We start from the raw sequence: 18,029 nt of genomic DNA, 5'->3' as shown, positions 1-18,029 counted from the left end.
AAAAAAGCTGTTAAATGTGAGATGAACATTTTTCTGGGTTGTTGAGTTATGTGTACTTGTAGTTCAGAAATGTGCACATTGTTTTTTTTTTTATTATTTTCAATCTTCTGTTAATAAAGCTATATTTTATCTTTTCTTCTTTGCTTTATACATGACCACAGCGTGCCACACTGACATTTTATGACCCTGTTAACAAGTAACAGAGTTTCTCCCTGACCAGTTCCTGTCAGGCAGAAACTCTCCACTCCACTCTGACAGCGCTCGTATATTACACTGAAGTGAAGTGATTAAAGTCAATCGAACATCACCTTTTCTTACTAAAACTAATAAATCTATAAGAATCATATACTGTGGCTATGTATGTTGTTGAATATACAATGAATCGACTTTGTATGTGACAACACAACGTGTGTTTTGTTTTACATATTTAGAACTCTTGTGAAGATTTTCATACAGTTACTGTAGATGATTTTATAAGGCCCTGACATTTATTTTCTCAGATTCCCAATGTGGTCACACATGAACACCAATCAGCTTTGGTTGTGAATTTATTACTTTGGTCTTAAACAGGTAGAAGCCAGCTCATTTGGGAAAAGGTATAAATGTATTGCCACTACCAATCCCAGTTTAGCAACATTTGACACTTGTGAGTTATGTTGTTTGCTTTTGCTGCCTGTCTGACTAGGCTACTGTCAATCTGATCCTGAATCAGTCCTGATGAAGTAGATCAGATGACTTTTTGAGTGTTGATTTCTTGATAAATAGTAGGCTAAGTAATAATGTTTTTTTTTTTCCATACTTGAACTTATTGTTGCCCATTTAGCCACAAATAGTTACAGAGAAATACTTTTTCGTGGGCTGTTTTCATTGCATCATCTCTAGGCTGGAACTGCCTGCTACCTATCATCTTCACATCTCTGCAGTCAGGACCAGAGGGCTTGTGAGGGACTAGCAGCGACGTGGCGTCTGTACAGCAGGCTTTAACAGAGGATGTCTGCTCCTGACAGTCACCAGCATGGAGCAACAGAGTCCATAGGCAGAGTCGGGCAGACGCTGCACAGCACCGCCCCCAGCGCCTGTGCAGAGCGCCGCTTCCGCTTCTAATCCCCGGCAGCCTGATGGGATGCGGGCGGAATGTTTGAGGCGGGCTCTTCAGGGAGGGAGACCCAGGTGTTGGGACAACGTCCACGGGCCGCGATTCCTTATCTCTACTGCATTATAACACATCAGCATTACTCGGTGCTGAGCCATTTTGAACACAGGGACAGACAGTCTGTGCAGCTCTCTCTCTCCCGCTGCTGTGTGTAGACGAAGCCTACACGGAAGTTGTTTGATGGCAGCTGTTTTCCAGAAGTTCACAATGAAGAGCAGCGTTTTCCTGCTGCTGCTCGCAGCTTTTACCTGTAGACTCGCACAGGGACAAGAAAATGAAGCCGACGAGCTGCAGGTGGAGACCCTGGTGAGTGAGACACATGTGTTATACAGCCGTACTGCAGCAGTAACAGCAGCTCTTAACACGACAAGAACCTGAATGCAACAGTGTTAACAGTTAACTCTTCTGACTCAAGGTGAAACCCGAAACTTGCTCTGTACTTTCCAGAATGGGAGACACGCTGCAAATCCACTACACGGTAAGACAGAGGCACAGTTATTGAAACTGATAAAGCAATGGGCTGTGTGTGCATTTTATAATAACATGTAGGGGAAACCGGCCCAGCTGCTGACGAAGGCAGTTGTCTATGTGGCACCGTCTGCGTGAACCATGTGGACACCGCTGTGTTTGTGCATTTATGAAAACACGCAGATCTGCGGTCAGCAGCTGTTAGAAATGTCTTTCTGGTTGTACATGGGGTCAGATTGTGGTTAACTGTCTGTCGGTGTGTTTTATTTGTCATTATCGTGAGCTTTATCTCGCCTCTGCTTTTACTATGGAGTGATGGGGGCGGTGCAACACGTCAGCAATAAGCTCCAACTTCACCGATGCATAGTAGCCTACCGGAGGCTCAGTCCTCATGTTGATCTGTTCTATCTTAGTTGTATGATATGAATTGTAGCTGCATGACACAGCACCAAATTGTGTAATGTCAGTTCATGTTAATGTTGTTAAACGACTTTCTGTGTTTTTAAAATTTAAAAAGTGCCGAGTATTTAGTCTACAATAAACAAAATTAGAAGCTCTGTGACTCAAATGTAATGGTCATACATGAGAGCAAGAAACTGGGGCTGATACACAGTATAAACAAAGGAACATCAAATATGCCATATGTTTTGGTCATTGTTTATTCAGTATTAATTACCTTGAAAACAGCAGCTCTTCATATTAAATATGCAGTATATTAAAAATATTTGTATAGGTAGATCAATAATTGTTACAAGATCACTATTATAAGACAACATAGGCCTAATAAAAATACATAAAAATTAATATATCCTAGAATTAAACAATGTTATTAGGGAATAAGTGAACTTGTAAAGTTTGTGACGTTTTATTTTATTTTAGAATTGACCTAAATGCAATTGAAAATGGCCTAGATCTTGAGCACTGATATTAGGCGCGTGTAGCTGAAAACGTACTGTCTTTTTGTCCTGGATGCTGGATCTGTTAACACAATGGATAACTTACTGATCTCTCCAAAGCACCTGCCACTAATAAAGCATTAATTAATAGCCCAATTAGGCCCAGAGTGCTTTCTATTTGATGAATTACTTTACTTTTTTTTAATTTAGGTTTAATTTAATGATTTGGCTTTTTGTTGAAACAAATGACAGGTGAGGCAAACTATTACTATGAATGAAAGATTGTCTCATAGAAATTGCCAGATAAAGTTTTTGAGCTTAAAACGACAGCTAAACTGGAAAGAGTTTTGAGCATAAAAGATCTGCAGAACTACACAGTTTGATCGCTCACAGCTACTGTTACACACATAAACAGTATGTAGTCTACTACAGGAGTGTAATTAATCAAGATTTAATCCATTCGTATTACATAAATATATATAAATCATAAATATATATCACTTTACTTATACGTAGTCCTTACTTTAACCTTTTATCTTTATAGTAAATCATTTCAATTGATTACAATTACAACATGGGAAATACGCTTATTTGCTTTCATGCCAAGAGTTAGATGAGAAGATAGATCCCACTCTCAAATATATAGCTTAATACTGTATGTAGCTGGACCTAGCAGCAGGTTAGCTTAGCCTAGTGCGAAGCCCGAAAACGAGGGAAACAGGTAGCTTGGTATTGTCCAAAAGCAACAAATCCAGTGTGGACAGAGCCAGGCTAGCTGTTTTTACTCCTGTTTCCAGTCCTTGTGCTAAGCTAAGCTAATCTGGTGCAGACGATGGCTTTACTGTACAGACGACAGACTCGTAGCAAGAAAGTTAATTTACTTAAATGTGTATAGTAGTGGTGTGATATACACTACGAGTTTATTTTTTAGTTTATCAAAAATGCTAATATAGGTTGTCCACCATCTACAAGTATTAATTACATGTATCTTAAAGGCTTTTTATTTATTTAAAAAGAGTCAAATCCACCTACATAAAGTATGCATCAAATGACTCAAGTATTATTACATTTAAACAAATCAAGCTGTGAAATTTCTCTCAGTAATTCTTTTTTCATGTCACCATCTCATGCCTCGTGTTTAACTGTCCAGGGTAAACTGATGGATGGAAAGGTTATCGACTCATCACTATCCATGGACCCTCTTGTGGTCGAGCTGGGGAAGAGGACAGTTATTGCCGGTAAATAAACAGTAAATCCTTTTGAATTGCTCTGTCAGTGACACTTTGATCTGCTGACGTTTGAGAGATAACTGCAGCCTGTTGGGAACGTGCTTACTTTGCTGATTGACTTTCTCTGTGTGATTTTCTTATCAGGTTTGGAACAAAGCTTGGTTGGCGTGTGTGAAGGGTAAGTGAAAAACAAAGGTCCATTGAGAAGAAAGAGCGTAGCAATATATTTACTTTTCAATTAGCATGGACCAATTCAAAAACTACCACACAGTAAATAGTTTTGTGATGGAATCTGATAAATGCTTCCTCAGTTAAATATGTTTTGTATTTCTCTTACTCTCATTCAGGCAAAAAATCAAAGCCACTATTCCATCTCACCTTGCATATGGAAAAAAAGGTTACCCTCCTACGATTCCTGGTACGGAACACATGCATACAAATCAACACACACACACTAGGGCTGGGCGATATGGAGAAAATCAAATATCACAACATTTTTGACCAAATACCTCGATATCGATACCGCAACGATATTGTACTGTTGACTATTTAAATATTAAACAATGAGATTTTTGATAAATAATCATCAATAATGTGGATATAATGACTAAGTGGGAAAAGGCAAATAATATAACAGTTACTTCATTCTGGTAAGTTCAGAAAATGACACAACTTTACTGTAATGCAGCCTTTAAAACCAGGAAAAGACAACACTTATGCCATATTACGATATCCAAATTCTAAGATGATATCTAGTCTCATATCACGATGTCGATATAATATTGATATATTGCCCAGCTCTAACACACACACACACACACACACAGGTATTCGTCCGTATATATATCTTCATTTTAATAAAATGCAGCCATAATATTCTAAAACAGCAGGACACCGCAGTTTTAGCAATCGCTTCTTAATTATTATAATTTACTACAGTAAATAGTACATTTGTTGGGGACTCTTTTTAGCTGCAGCTTGATACACAACAATGAGTATTTACTGCAGCAGGATGGTGTATGTGGGAATGACTCAAAATGCCCATGTTTTTTTGTTTTTTTTTTGTAATAAAGGAATGTGTCACCCAGTGCAGTGGTGTGGCTCATTGATGTCTTTTAAATGTGTACATGGCACAGAAGAATGAACAGGTCTATTATATTTGTTAGTGTGATCAATCCATTATCAGTTTTGTTCTTTTCGTGGAATCTGTTAACGACGCAAAATAAATTCTTTAAATATACGTTACTGAGGTTATTTTCTTTTTTTTAGATGTTATGTAATATTGTATATTCTATTTCATATCCTCTTTTATTTTCTCATGTACATAATGTAGATGGGTGAAAAATTAAAGGACAAACCCGTTCAACACCTGATGTGACAAAACACTGAACATGAACTTGATCTGTCCTAGGTGACGCTGCCCTTGAGTTCGAGGTGGAGGTGCTTTCTCTGACACAGCAGACGCCGTGGCAGAAAATGGTCAACGACGTGTTGCCCATTGTGTGTTTGGCTCTCGTGCCCACTCTGCTCGGCTTGGTGGGACTTTACCTCTACAAAAAGGCCAATGCCGAGAAGCCTAGCAAAAAGAAGGCAAAGGATAAGAAGAGCAAGAAGAAATAAGGACAAGGCACAGATTTATTTAAATAAAATTTTTAATTGTATCTTGTGTTCTTAATGTTTATTTCATATTAATCCATGCTTTTAATATATGTTTTAACACCTGGAATTAAGGTGTTTTGAAAATACAGCAGTTATCCCTTTAATTTCTCTGTCTGTAAATCTCTGATCAGTGATGGTGGGCCGAAACTACCAGAGAAGTTTTTGTCCAAAGCGCTTTACAGTTTGCCTCTCATTCGCTCATTTACACTGCATGCAAAGAGCAATTTGGGGTTCAGTATCATGCTCAAGAACACTTCCACATGCAGACAGGAGGAACTGGGGATTAAACCGCCAACCATGGCTCTACCTCCTGAGCCATAGCCACCTCCCATGACAGTGCTTACAATAAGTAAATAAATCAACCCATCACTAAAAGCAGAGAGATTACACTATGTATGTAACACATACAATTTAAGCATATTTTAAATATATTTTAGCATATTTTGCTCCTTTAGATGTAGATTTATAACAAAAACTCCATAACAGGAAATCTTTTTACCAGTACAAGCAGAGGTACAAAACATACTAAACAGCAACAGGACATTATGTTAAAGTACAAGGACACTTGGAGAAGCTGGCAGGCTGCTTAACTGACCTGTTCTTTTGGTGTTTTTTTTATGTGACTGTCAGAAGAGCACCATTGAGTAATAGCCTTACGTAGAAACATGACTAAAGAGTGGTGTGTTGCTTAGAGATATTCTTTGGAGAAGATGGGTGTGTGTCATCTGAGGGATTTAGCTAAATAAACTCTCCCTCCCTTTTAAAAGAAGATCAGCAGGAGACACTGTAAAAATAACTCAATGAATAAGCTGTAATGCTAACTGACAGGTTCTTCTAAAATATTACATCTGCAGCTTTTCCTTTTGTATGTCAATCTCTTCAGCACTACAATACATAGTAACATAGTCACTGTCGCAAGGTGACTTAAAAGCAACCTGATGATCTCCTGTGGCTTTATTGCAACTCCACAGAGCCTTTTGAACCTGAATCTGATGCAAGTGCTAAAAGCTTAACCCACCGCTGGATCTACAGTGCAACTCTGATGGTCTAGCCAAAGAGGAGAGGGAGGTATCAGAGACTTGTGTTAGATGCCGGGATGAAAATAAATAAATCACAGTTTATAAAAATCTGTAGTTGTATTGATTCAATGAAACCTCTCCTGCTTAAGCTGTAACTGTTTGCTAATACAAGCTAGGTCACATGCAAAATATATATAAAAGACAAAAGCTGTTTTTTAATGTTTATTCCATTTACTACAAGTCACATAGATTACTTCCAACATTTTTGAATGCATAGCATTGAATTTTGGATATTTTTTTAACCTTCCAGACAGCCTTTGATTTCAACAGAAAATCTTGAAATCTTAAAACTTGATTAGTTAGGTTATCCATAGCAGTGTAGACTATGTCTGTTTCATTTTCCTCAATGACATACATTTTACATATTAAGGTACATTAAGCATATATTGTTTTGGTGTAAAAATGCAGCACAGACTTCTGTGACAACAGTAGGCTACTCAACTTTGTCAACTCAGTATTCAACTTGTTGAACTCCCTTTCAACAAGTTATCTGACTCAAGTTGAAAAATAAATATACCTTGCAGTTGACATTAATGGTAAGGAAAATACATTCTTAACATCATAGTATGTTTTGGAAAATAAAGTTTTGTAATAAACAGAATATTGTGCAATAATTCAGCCGTAAATGCATGTAAATATAGTCACCCTTTCATATTTTGTAAGCCAAGTATTTACAGTAGCTTTTTAAAATGTATTGTTTTGCCATATAACATTACACACTTTATCTTTGCTTTTGAGTCTACCTGGAAAGCTGAAGAACATAGGTGAGGTTGTTTTAATATAAGCCGTGGCTCGATGGCACTGCTTATGTGATTCAGGTAGGCCTAAGTGCAGCAAAAGAACTCCACTCACTCGGGGGACGCTTGGATAAACTTGACTACCCTGATAACCCTCCGCGAAAAAAAGAATATTGATATTATTTTTCCTAAATAAAATATGTGTAATGTTTTTATTTAAACACATAATTAAAACACACAAGTATGTACAGAATAAAAATAGTAAGAGTGATTATATAAAGTAAGAAAATATTTCTTTCAAAAAATATTTCGAGGGCGGAGCGGTTGGTACTACTTCTCGCGGTACAACCTTTTCCGGTCCTCTTTCCAGCTTCCCGTGCAAGATGGTGAGTGTGTTGCAGTGGTGCCCGTGTGGCAAAAACAGAATTAACTGTTATTTTATTCGAATAATAACACATTATTATCTCGTATTAGGTATTTTATTCAAATAGCTAAACCACAACGTGGGGAATAGTCCTTAGATGTCACTCGAATATATTAAAAAATTAGTCTGGGCCTAATGCTAACTGTTAGCACGCTAACCGTTTTGTGCATGTGTTCTTGTGAACTAACGTTAGCTAGCTAAGTTAGCTAGCGAAGGATAATGTTAATGTAACTGTGCGGAGAAACACAACGAAGCAATGTGGGTTCATTATATCTTAGTTTTTCACGATGGTATATACTAAGGCGTCAGTGAAATAAGACGGGCGGCTTTAACTCATATTTCTTATGTGTTGCAATGAGACACCGCAGCTACCACATGCATTTGAACATCCCTTGTATTAGGTTTACAAGATGCAGAAGCTAATGGATAACGTAGCTAGCTAGTAACGTTAGTCACTCCTAATAACTCTACTGAGAATGCTGTCTGTTATTTTGTATTGGCATGGCGAATTGTACTGAAGTGTAGGGGTATGTCTTTTGATATCCTTGAGTTTTCTTGACTAAATTAATATTGAAGTACTCTTATCAAAGCCCGTGGGATAATTGAAATATAATGCAACTATTTCGGTGATTTGCTCAGTTGCCAGTATTAAGGACTGTTAGGAGGGCTGGTATTGTTTGAACTGTCTATTATTGTCTAAACCCAAGCAGCCAACCAACAACTTTGCCTAATCACGTCTTATATTGATGCCAGTTTTCGGTACTTGGCAGTTGTTGACAGTGCTGCTGACACTTTATGTACCAAACAAATTAGTTGTCTGTCTGTAATTTTGTATCTCTTTCTAACTGACATTTGTTTTGCAGACCAAGAAAAGGAGGAATAACGGTCGTGCCAAGAAGGGCCGTGGCCATGTGCAGCCCATCCGCTGCACCAATTGTGCACGCTGTGTCCCCAAGGACAAGGCCATCAAGAAGTTTGTCATCAGGAATATCGTGGAGGCGGCAGCCGTGAGAGACATCTCAGAGGCCAGTGTCTTTGACTGTAAGTGCATGTGCTTGTTTTTCATGTCATAAGTTGTCTTCTGACCCTGGTGGCTTGGCCTCATCTGAACCTTTCTCCATTTGTGTTCAATCTGCAGCTTATGTTTTGCCCAAACTCTATGTGAAGCTGCACTACTGTGTCAGCTGTGCTATCCACAGTAAGGTGGTGAGGAACCGCTCTTGTGAGGCCAGGAAAGACCGCACCCCACCACCCAGATTCAGGCCCGCTGTAAGTACCCTCTACTGCACTTTGCCCTTTTAACTGTCAGATCAGTTCATTGAAGTTTTACAAAGTCTATTTCACAGTGGATAATTTGTCTAGTCATAGCTGGAAAAGCACAGGTCTAATGACATTGATGGTAGTTTTGTCACCTTCAGATGAGTCTGTAGTTCAGCTGTTGGAACTAGCACACCTGAATGCAACACAACCATTAATGTTAATTCATTTGATGTCACATTGTCCACAGTGAGCAGGGTCTATCAGATAATCTAAATTTTATTTTCATTTTTACAGGCCGGTGCACCAAGAGCCCCTCCAAAGCCTATGTAAAGCAGAATTTGAAGATGCTGTACACCTGAAGAATAAATTCAAGTCTTTACAAACTTGAATATGTGAAATTCGTTATTCCAACTAACCATTAATTGTATAGTTTTTGGAAAGACAGGCCTGTCAAGTATTTTATTTGGAATAGACTTTCTTACAGTACAAAACTTACAGTAGTTTAAGATTGAATTACACAAATGCATTATTACAATATGATACATATTTAAAAGGCTCTGCAGTTATTTAAAGCAATATTGGACCATTAGCAGTATGGGAAGGGTAACAAAGATAGTAAAACTGAAGGAAACAGTGCAAGAAGAAAAACATTTGAACACAAAATAACACAAAACGGAAGTTTTCTGAAGTGTAGTCTTAAATTAGAGTAGACAGTTTATTTGGTTGTCCTTATGTTTAAAACTGAGAGGGTGTAGGTTGAGGAGCAAAAATCATTGGTATCGCATGCATCAGGTTTAGAAGCACAGTCTAGTGTTGAACATATAAATAAAAATATCTACATCCAAACCTTTAGCCTGTAAAAGGGTGAGTTTGCTCTCTTTGATGCAGAATGTTCAAATTGAAAATGCAAATACTTCAGAGGATTTAGCAAAGTCAGTAACTTTTTTTTGTACAATATTTGTCACACTTGAGGTCAACAAAATGGCTGAGGGTTCACGTCTACAGGGAGTTTTACACATTGTATCTCTAGTTAGTTCTTTGGCTCCTAGCAGAAGTCCTTTTTTTATGGTTGATGTGTTGAACCTGTAAAAATGAACTTGAGTCAGGCCACGGTCACTGATTACTGGTGGTTTTATACAATTTTTGAAAGATGACATAATGTGGAGCCTTTTCTGATTGGCAAATCAAGCTTTACACTTCAAATGTGTGTTTTCGCTGTTGAGAGATAACAAAATGCACAAAAGACCTCAAGCCAAAGGCACAATTGTAAAGTCTACACAGAAATCACACCAACACGTGAAGAACCACAACTGGGCCTTTGTGTATACAAGCTGTTACCTAAATCAGAATATAGGCTACAAAGTGAAGTAAGATGTATTCAGTTGGTTAAAGCACTTTTTGCCCATGCAAACTGGCATGACAATTGGAGTTGAATGACAACTTTGGTGTTGAATCATTTAAAGTCACAATGTCAATGTTTTCTAGATTAGGTTACAGGGAAACAAGCTTTGGTGATGCGTTTGATTACAAAAATTCTGTCCCAGCATGACCTAACATCTATTCTTTTGAGATAATTTGATTAAATGAAACCACACCTTTGAGTTTCTGTACTGGTAAGAAGATCACCAGAGTGCGTTGTCTACAAGTGACTTTGTCTTAAATCTCAGTGATGTGCACCAACACCAGCTTTCTAACCCATCAATCTGAACAAATGCAGCTCCAATTAAGAAATTGTAACAATTCTTTTACAATATTTATTTTGGAAGGGATACCCCCGAATTACTTTTCTAAATGTCTTCTGCAAAACTAAGTGGAGATAACTCCTGGAAAAAAACAAACCTCTACAAGGTTTTACTGACAGAGCAACAGTAGGAAGTAGTGGTTCTTTGGTTTAACCAAATGTCCTGTTTATCAACACATTAGGTATTGATTTTGTGCCCCATTCTGTAATGTAGACTGAACAAGTTAGCCTGCTTAACAGTACAATTATTGTGCTTACATTGTGTAAAGTCAAATATAAACAAGTTTCTACAACAACTCTCAATTGTTTTATCATGTCACAGATGAAGACAGAATCAAGAGCTGACAGTGTTCTTCTGACACATTGCTCTTATCATACATTCCTGCACCATATTACCAAGACAGGATATATTATCACAACCGACAGAACTCATTTTTAAATAAACACCTTTTTCGGGATTCAACCTATGAGGACAGTAGTAAGCTGCCACTCCACTCATTCATGACACAGCAGCATGTGCGAAATGCCATATGCACATTTAGTCTTTGATAAATTAGCAGAATTGGTTATTTGCCAAAACATTAATGAAAATCAACCCAACTTTTGTTGAATAGGAGAATACAAATATTGTGCAAAGCTATAAGCCAGAGACTTGTGTCTGGAAAACAACTTGAGTAAGTAAATTATTTTGTAACTCGTGATCTCTAACATCACCCACAATGATCTGATTCAAGATATGACAGTTGGTCGCACATGTCCTTCAGTCTGGTCAACAAGGTGTGATCAGGGTGAAGAAAGGCACAATACAATGAGATAACACCAAAATCATTTTCAAATATAAATAGATTAGTGTTGGTTTGCAGTCTGATGTAGCTATGAAAGGGGAAATGTCAACTTGTTAAGACCCTAACTCTCTTCAGAAATCTCTAAAATTGTGGCAGTGATACTCAGTCTCCTTTCCTAGTGAGAAAAAACATTTCAGCAGTTTTCCTCACATTGAGAGAAATGTGCAGGTCATTAATGTATTCCATAAAATAGTTTAATATATATCATAGTATTCTGGCAGGTATCAGTGCAACAAAAGCAGTCATAGAAAAGAAAAAAAAAAAAACATTTTATACACCGAGCCACACGGCATTCACACAGGCCTTCATTTTCCACTTTACGTATTGAATTTACTTCCATAAAACACAGGGTCTGTCACGTTCACTCACCCTCTCTCTCACGTACACACACACGTTAAAAACAAAAGTGCATTTCTAATTCAAGGACAACCCCTCAAACACATCTATTTGACTTGGACCTGGTTTTTGAGTTTGGTCTGCACTTCTCATAATAAAGCAATCTATTACAGAATCAACCTCAAGTTGGAAAAAAACTGTTATCTCTTAAAGTTAAAGTGCACAGGAAGGGACAGTTTTCAGGTTATGCACAAAAGTCAGATTTGTCTACTGTAATTTGTGCATCAGGTTTGAATCCTGAATTTTGGAGCAAGGCACGTCTGCGGATGAAAAAGTGCATTAGCTCTTAACCTTAATCTAGAATACACTGAATTAAAAGTGCATTTTAAAATTGATTACTTGTTCAAAGTGCATTAAAAATAAGGACCACTATACTAATTTTAGAAAACACACATATGAGCTTGCCATTAATGCTGGTACATGCTAAATGTACCAGTGCCTGTTTTAAATATATATATATATATATATACATATATATATATACATATACACACACACACATGTAAATTTCATGTCATTGGCATCTCATTTAATTTGTGTGCAGACCAAACCCAGCCAGGTCCTTGTCTCAGTGTAAAAATAGCTCTAGATGAAGCAGGTTGACCACCCTTCATCCTCAGTCAAGGATGTGCTCCCCGCGGACGATGTGTGAAGAAAATTCATAGCGGTCCTGACTGCGGTGGCCACAGATGTTACACTCAAAAGGCTGGCGAAAACCGTGGCAGCCCATGTGGATGGTAAACATGACATGGTCCAGGAAAAGCACACGGCAGTGCTCGCAACGGAAAGAGCGCACAGCTCGCCCTTCCCCGTCTACAACCCGAAACGCCTCCCTGGAGGTGGAGGAGGGCGCTGTGGGTGAGCTTGGAGTTAGCGCGAGAACAGGAGGTGGAAGGGCTGAGTGGCCTCCATCCTCTCTTTCCACCTCCCTGTCTTTGGCGTGGCTGGGACTACGTCTGTCCCGACTCCTGTGGGGTGCAACGGGATGAGACGCTGGGTGGTGGTTGTTGGAGTGTTGAAGATGATGGCCGTTGTTACTGTGCAGGGTCGGAGTCGGTGCGGTACTGTTGCAAGGCTCATCTGGCATGCTCTCTGTGTCTGTAGAGTCCTGGCAACCATTGTTAGGTGAGGGTGCGTGACTGCGACCAGTAGGCAGGTCTTCGTGGCCCTCTGCTGCCTCCCTCCCCCCTACAGCCGCAGCTCCCAGCCCAGCTCCAGTCCCTGTACAATCCAGCCTCGGGCCTAGAGCGACAGAGGTGTGAATGGAGCTGTGGATCGGCCTGAGTTCTGATAAACATGAAGGGTGAGTGGTGGGAAGGCGTAGAGGCCTCAGTGTGTCTGTCACCCCTCCTCCTCCATTACCTGCTACACCTGCGTATTCTCCTCCCAGACCAGTAAAGTGCGGGGTTTCAAGGTCCCCTGCGTTCATCTCTCCATCTTTATCCAAACCAGCGGTGAACTCATAAGGTGCATCTGCAAGGTTAAGGCGTATGTTCTTCTGTCCTGCAATAAAGAAACACAATCTTATGATAGTGTACTATGAAAGTCTGTGGAAGATGTCAAAACTGAAGACAAATAATACATGGGCAAGCAGCTTGCCCAAGTTATTTGGATAATTAGGTTGGAGGTTATGATGATTGAGTTCAGGACAAGTTGAGTTGCAGGACAACAATGATGGTGCTTTTGTGTATATTAAGGTTTATGACAATAAGGTTTATCACTGTTCACTTGGTAACCATTTAATTATACTGTTGTCCTGATCCTGTATTCACCGTTGTATAGATCACAGCTCTCCTGCACCAACTACGTGCAACTGTAATCAATAAACCCCAAAACACAGCACAGAAGTTCCTAAATTCACTTTGACATTTGTTTGGAATCTATGGAAAATTGCAAAAGCCCGTGGTTTCATCACTTGCACAATAAGATCAGTACTATTGTATGAGGTATCCAATTCACCCAATTACTGTAATGCCGCTTTCAGTTTCCTCAACCTGTCCACACGGAGACCAAATGCTCACCTACAAATTTTTGTGGTGTGGATCTCTTGCGTTTGGTGATGCTGTTGGTGAGCCGATCAATAAATGCCATCTTGTCTGAGGAGGGTTGCAGTAGAGAGTCTGGTATAAACTCTAGCTCTCTCATCTCCTCTCCTGCACAGAGTACAAACAAATTGTAACATTATTTCTTTTTTTTCTTTGGGGGTCTTACTACCTAGACAGCATTTATCCCAAATGTTTAAGTTGTATGCTTGTTTTCAACGTTTGGACAGAAAATAAGTGAAGGGTTGTGTGCATTACCTTGTTAAGGAGGTAGACTACATTTCTACACTAAATGCCACTAAAATCCCTTTGGAAATTGATATTTACGACACCATATAGTGATGTTGGTTACTGTCTTATCAGAGAAAATTTGTTTACTCCTGACACTGCTTCTCCATGCATGCCATAGAACTGTACCTGGATTCTGTGCACTGGATGGCTGCTGTGACTCCAGACTCTGTAAGTAGCTGTGGCAGCGCTCACGGTGCTCCTCCAGGGTGCTCTGCTGCTTGTAACTACGGCCACAATAACTGCACTTATACGGCTTTCCTACAGTTGGAGAGGAGACTGGGGACAAAGTGGGAAGATAGCATTATTATTGTCACATCATTGTATACGATCATAAGAAAAATAAAACAATGATCAGGCTTGAATCTGTCCTACCTGCATGAGTGCGAAGGTGGCCAGTGAGCGCATCTCGTCTTCGACAGGCATAGCTGCAGAACGGACATTTAAAGGGCTTCTCCCCTGAGTGCAGCTTGATGTGGCGGAGCAGGTTACCCTTTTGAGTAAAGGAGGCGCCACACTGATTACACTGGAATGGTCGCTCACCTGGGGATAGATCAAGCCTGTCAACCCAAATTGTTTAATTACATCTATAGTGTCTGCTGCATTGGGCCTCATGCAAGAATCACTTGTATGAACAGATTGGTGACACAAAAAAAGGTGATTTTAAGAGAATGTGTGGCACTGACAATTTTCTCTTATACCAAAACCCAAGATATAGTCTGTATCTAACCTAATCTCTTGCCCAAAAAGCAAACTGAATGGATGTTTTTTCACAGAGATGACTTATCTGAACTAAACTGATCAGTCACCTGTATGGCTGCGTTTGTGCACCATGAGAACATTAGGCCCAATGCAGATCATTCCACAGATGTCACACTTGAGCTTTCCATTAGGCAGTCTGGTGGCTCCAGCTTGCATGGTTTCAGGATTGGTGAGCTCCCTGTAGCCTCCGACAGCTTCAGATCCTTGCTCTACACATCCTTCGTCTACCCGCTCCCCTCTTTCATCTTCAGTACTGCGACCTGGGTCTTCATCACTGTACAGCTCCACTTTAATGGAGTTGGCTACAGAGGCACAATAGCAGACATAAAGAATGAGAAAAAGTATGCATAGGCTTACATGCCATTACTTCTCTGATAAAAGTAGGAATGCCTCAGTAACTAAATCTCAGATTGATTAAGTGTATTGCGTAATCTGAATAATAAAATAATCATGAAATTGTGTGTACACCTTTGCACAAGCTTTGTAAACATTTGACATTAAGATTATATATTACTATGATTTGTCCCATTATATATTGGGAGCTAAACAAATAAGTGATTTGTGTAATAATTAAGAATCTCATTTTGTTTTGTGGGATTCACACATATTTACTCACTGACCACTGAGGGAGCGACTAGGGGAGGTCTCCTTGCTGTTAGGGGTGCTCACTGTTGGACCTCCAAGGGCCCCAGAAAACTCTCTTTCCATTGAAGAGTCTCCACTGGCTGCGACCAAAATGGACAGAAAAAGCAAGATCTGTCATTTGAACAACATGCCAACCATTGAAGGTAAGTATATCTGTGATGAAAAGAAAAAACAGTCCTACCTGATATGCAAGACCGGCCATTGCAGTCATCAACATCCATACTAGTTCAGGCTGAATACTAAAATGACAGTTGTGTCAGAAACTGAATTTTCTCTTTAACACATTCACTAAGGCCCCAATTCATTCAAACACAACACAACATCACATACAGTAGTTACAGGTACAGATGGGTCCAATTTGACATCACATGAAATGAAAACCCCTGATGCACGTCAAGTTAAATTGGTAACGTTATCGCTTAAGACATAATTCAGATTCAGTTCGGGATAAGAATACGAACATGTTATATCACACACTTTTAATGACCCAAAAATAAAACACTGAAAGCTAGCGTGAATGTCAGCTAACTATAGTCAACTTGTCGGTGCAATGTAACGTTAGCTCCTAAAGCTAACAACACATGTGCTGAAGATTAGCTGATGGTATTAGCTGTAGGTTAAGTAATCATACCAGAAAATAGTTAACAAGCAGCTAAGTTAGCGCCAACACTAACCTTAGCAGCCACAGATCAGCTGATTGACTCAGTTACAATTAGCTTAGGTTGACCCATGACAACATTAATAAGGTAACTTAGCTAATGTTAAACTAATCTGACGTTAGACTCATCTGAGACACATCATTCTGACATCCAGATTGTAATCGAGATAGAGAGAGCCTTTACTTTGAAGTTTACATAACGGTTCAGGTAGCCTAAGTTAACGGGTCGGCCTTGGTGGCTAACGTTAGCTTACTGCATGCCATGGAAATCACTCCTAGCCAAGTTAGCTAAACTCAACATAATGTCTAGGGTTACAACAGTCTGCCATCATCCACAGCTTACTAAAAAGCATGGCGCAAAGTTACTGCGATGACGCGAAGTAGCTAGATAATGCTGACTTGTGACATTAACTGGCTGGCTGACGCTAAATTGGACATTGAAGTCTCTACGACGTCTTGTTTATCGCTAGCACAACAAACCAACGTTAGCCTGAAGTATCTTAGCTAGCTAGCCACCACAGTCAATGTTTCCTAAACGGTTGCTATGGCACCCACTCCCCCCCAAATGCTATGGCTAGCCAGCTAGTGGTTAGCTAGCTAGCTTGCTCTCCCTGAAGCCTAAAAAGATGACTTTTAAAACACAACACAGCGGAGAAGGTCAATTATAAAAATAAAAAAAATACTTTTAAAGTTGGCCGGTTCTCCCGGTAACTGTTACATTACCTGTCCCTGCCAGGACCGTTCCAGTAAGGTAATTCTGTATTTTCATCTGCCTGTTGACGGCAGCATTTCTGATAGCCAATTCTTTTTTCCTAGGATGGCGAAGGCATGGAGGAAGGCATGACCCGCCCTACTTTTCCTCTGATTGGCTGGTACTGCTCTGATTGGGTTGGTAAGGTCAAAGCCGGTCTACGTTACCTTAGAAATTCTTTGGTAAGGTTCAGAGCCATAGAGATATGTCTTTCTCTATCACTCTGGTAAGGTTTAGGCAAGAGGAGTGGGATTGCATAGGGTTAGGATAAGAATGTCAAGGTAAGCCAATTAGAGACAGAGCAAGGCAGAGTAGGGCGGGACATACCTTCGCCCTCCTGGGAATATCATATACCGTAAAATTAAGGGGAATACTCATCTCCCGGCAGCGTTTACCTCATGGATGTATTAAGAGAAAAACAATTTACGGTTAGATCCCAAATCTAGCTGCTAACCAACCAACAGCAATGAGTGGCCTTAACAAAACTATAATAAGAGCCACTTTCTTAGGTGACAAGGTTGGTGGGAAAAATTTGCGACATATTAGCCTACCCTTAGTTCACATATATGCTATATGCAGGATGTCACAAAAGAGTCTTTACACTGCATCAAGAGGAACTCAACAGCCATCCACCTCCATTCAGTGTTTAAATAACTGTTTCTGTGACTTTATCTTCAAAATGAAGCACTGTGTCATTGTATCAGTCCCAATAAAATAATAAGAGTGTTGATCCCAAAATTATATATTTCCATACCACAAAACATGGAATAACAGAACCCCTTTTATTATGCGTTCCCCCAGCCTGCCTATGGTCCCCCAGTGGCTGGAAATGGCGATAGTATACCGAGCCCTGGGTATCCTGCTCTGCCTTTGAGAAAATGAAAGCTCAGATGGGCCGATCTGGAATCTTGCTCCTTATGAGGTCATAAGAAGCAAGATTACCCCCCCTTTCTCTGCTTTGCCCGCCCAGAGAATTTGGCCCACCCACGAGAGCGA

At 39.7% G+C, this 18,029-nt stretch overlaps 3 protein-coding genes across 7 annotated transcripts; 2 read left to right on the top strand and 1 right to left on the bottom strand.

Annotated features, from left to right (window-relative positions):
- Positions 1-1,093: 1,093 nt before the first annotated feature.
- On the top strand, positions 1,094-5,407 carry fkbp11 (FKBP prolyl isomerase 11). The gene is made up of 6 exons (XM_078248399.1): positions 1,094-1,459; positions 1,569-1,631; positions 3,668-3,755; positions 3,891-3,924; positions 4,094-4,164; positions 5,158-5,407. The coding sequence occupies exons 1-6, from the start codon at positions 1,334-1,336 to the stop codon at positions 5,364-5,366; spliced, it is 591 nt and encodes a 196-aa protein (XP_078104525.1). The 5' UTR covers positions 1,094-1,333; the 3' UTR covers positions 5,367-5,407.
- Positions 5,408-7,522: 2,115 nt separating this feature from the next.
- On the top strand, positions 7,523-9,294 carry LOC144516791 (small ribosomal subunit protein eS26). The gene is made up of 4 exons (XM_078248398.1): positions 7,523-7,607; positions 8,509-8,686; positions 8,784-8,914; positions 9,200-9,294. Exons 1-4 carry the CDS (start codon positions 7,605-7,607, stop codon positions 9,233-9,235), a joined length of 348 nt encoding a protein of 115 aa, XP_078104524.1. The 5' UTR covers positions 7,523-7,604; the 3' UTR covers positions 9,236-9,294.
- Positions 9,295-9,349: 55 nt separating this feature from the next.
- Positions 9,350-17,246, bottom strand: LOC144516790 (zinc finger protein Eos-like). Of its 5 annotated transcripts, XM_078248395.1 has the most exons (9): positions 17,006-17,246; positions 15,806-15,863; positions 15,600-15,704; positions 15,027-15,281; positions 14,593-14,760; positions 14,347-14,496; positions 13,909-14,040; positions 13,250-13,390; positions 9,350-13,129 (listed from the first exon to the last, which is right to left on the bottom strand). In XM_078248395.1, exons 2-9 carry the CDS (start codon positions 15,843-15,845, stop codon positions 12,504-12,506), a joined length of 1,617 nt encoding a protein of 538 aa, XP_078104521.1. In that variant the 5' UTR covers positions 15,846-15,863; positions 17,006-17,246; the 3' UTR covers positions 9,350-12,503. The 5 variants fall into 5 exon arrangements, with proteins under 5 accessions (XP_078104521.1, XP_078104519.1, XP_078104520.1 ...); XM_078248393.1 differs by having other exon boundaries at positions 9,350-13,390; positions 17,006-17,245; XM_078248394.1 differs by lacking the exon at positions 17,006-17,246 and adding an exon at positions 16,299-16,939 and having other exon boundaries at positions 9,350-13,390.
- Positions 17,247-18,029: the final 783 nt, after the last annotated feature.

This window comes from Sander vitreus, chromosome 4 (assembly GCF_031162955.1).
Source record: "Sander vitreus isolate 19-12246 chromosome 4, sanVit1, whole genome shotgun sequence".
NCBI lineage: Eukaryota > Metazoa > Chordata > Actinopteri > Perciformes > Percidae > Sander > Sander vitreus.
This window is presented reverse-complemented; position numbering and strand designations above follow the sequence as displayed.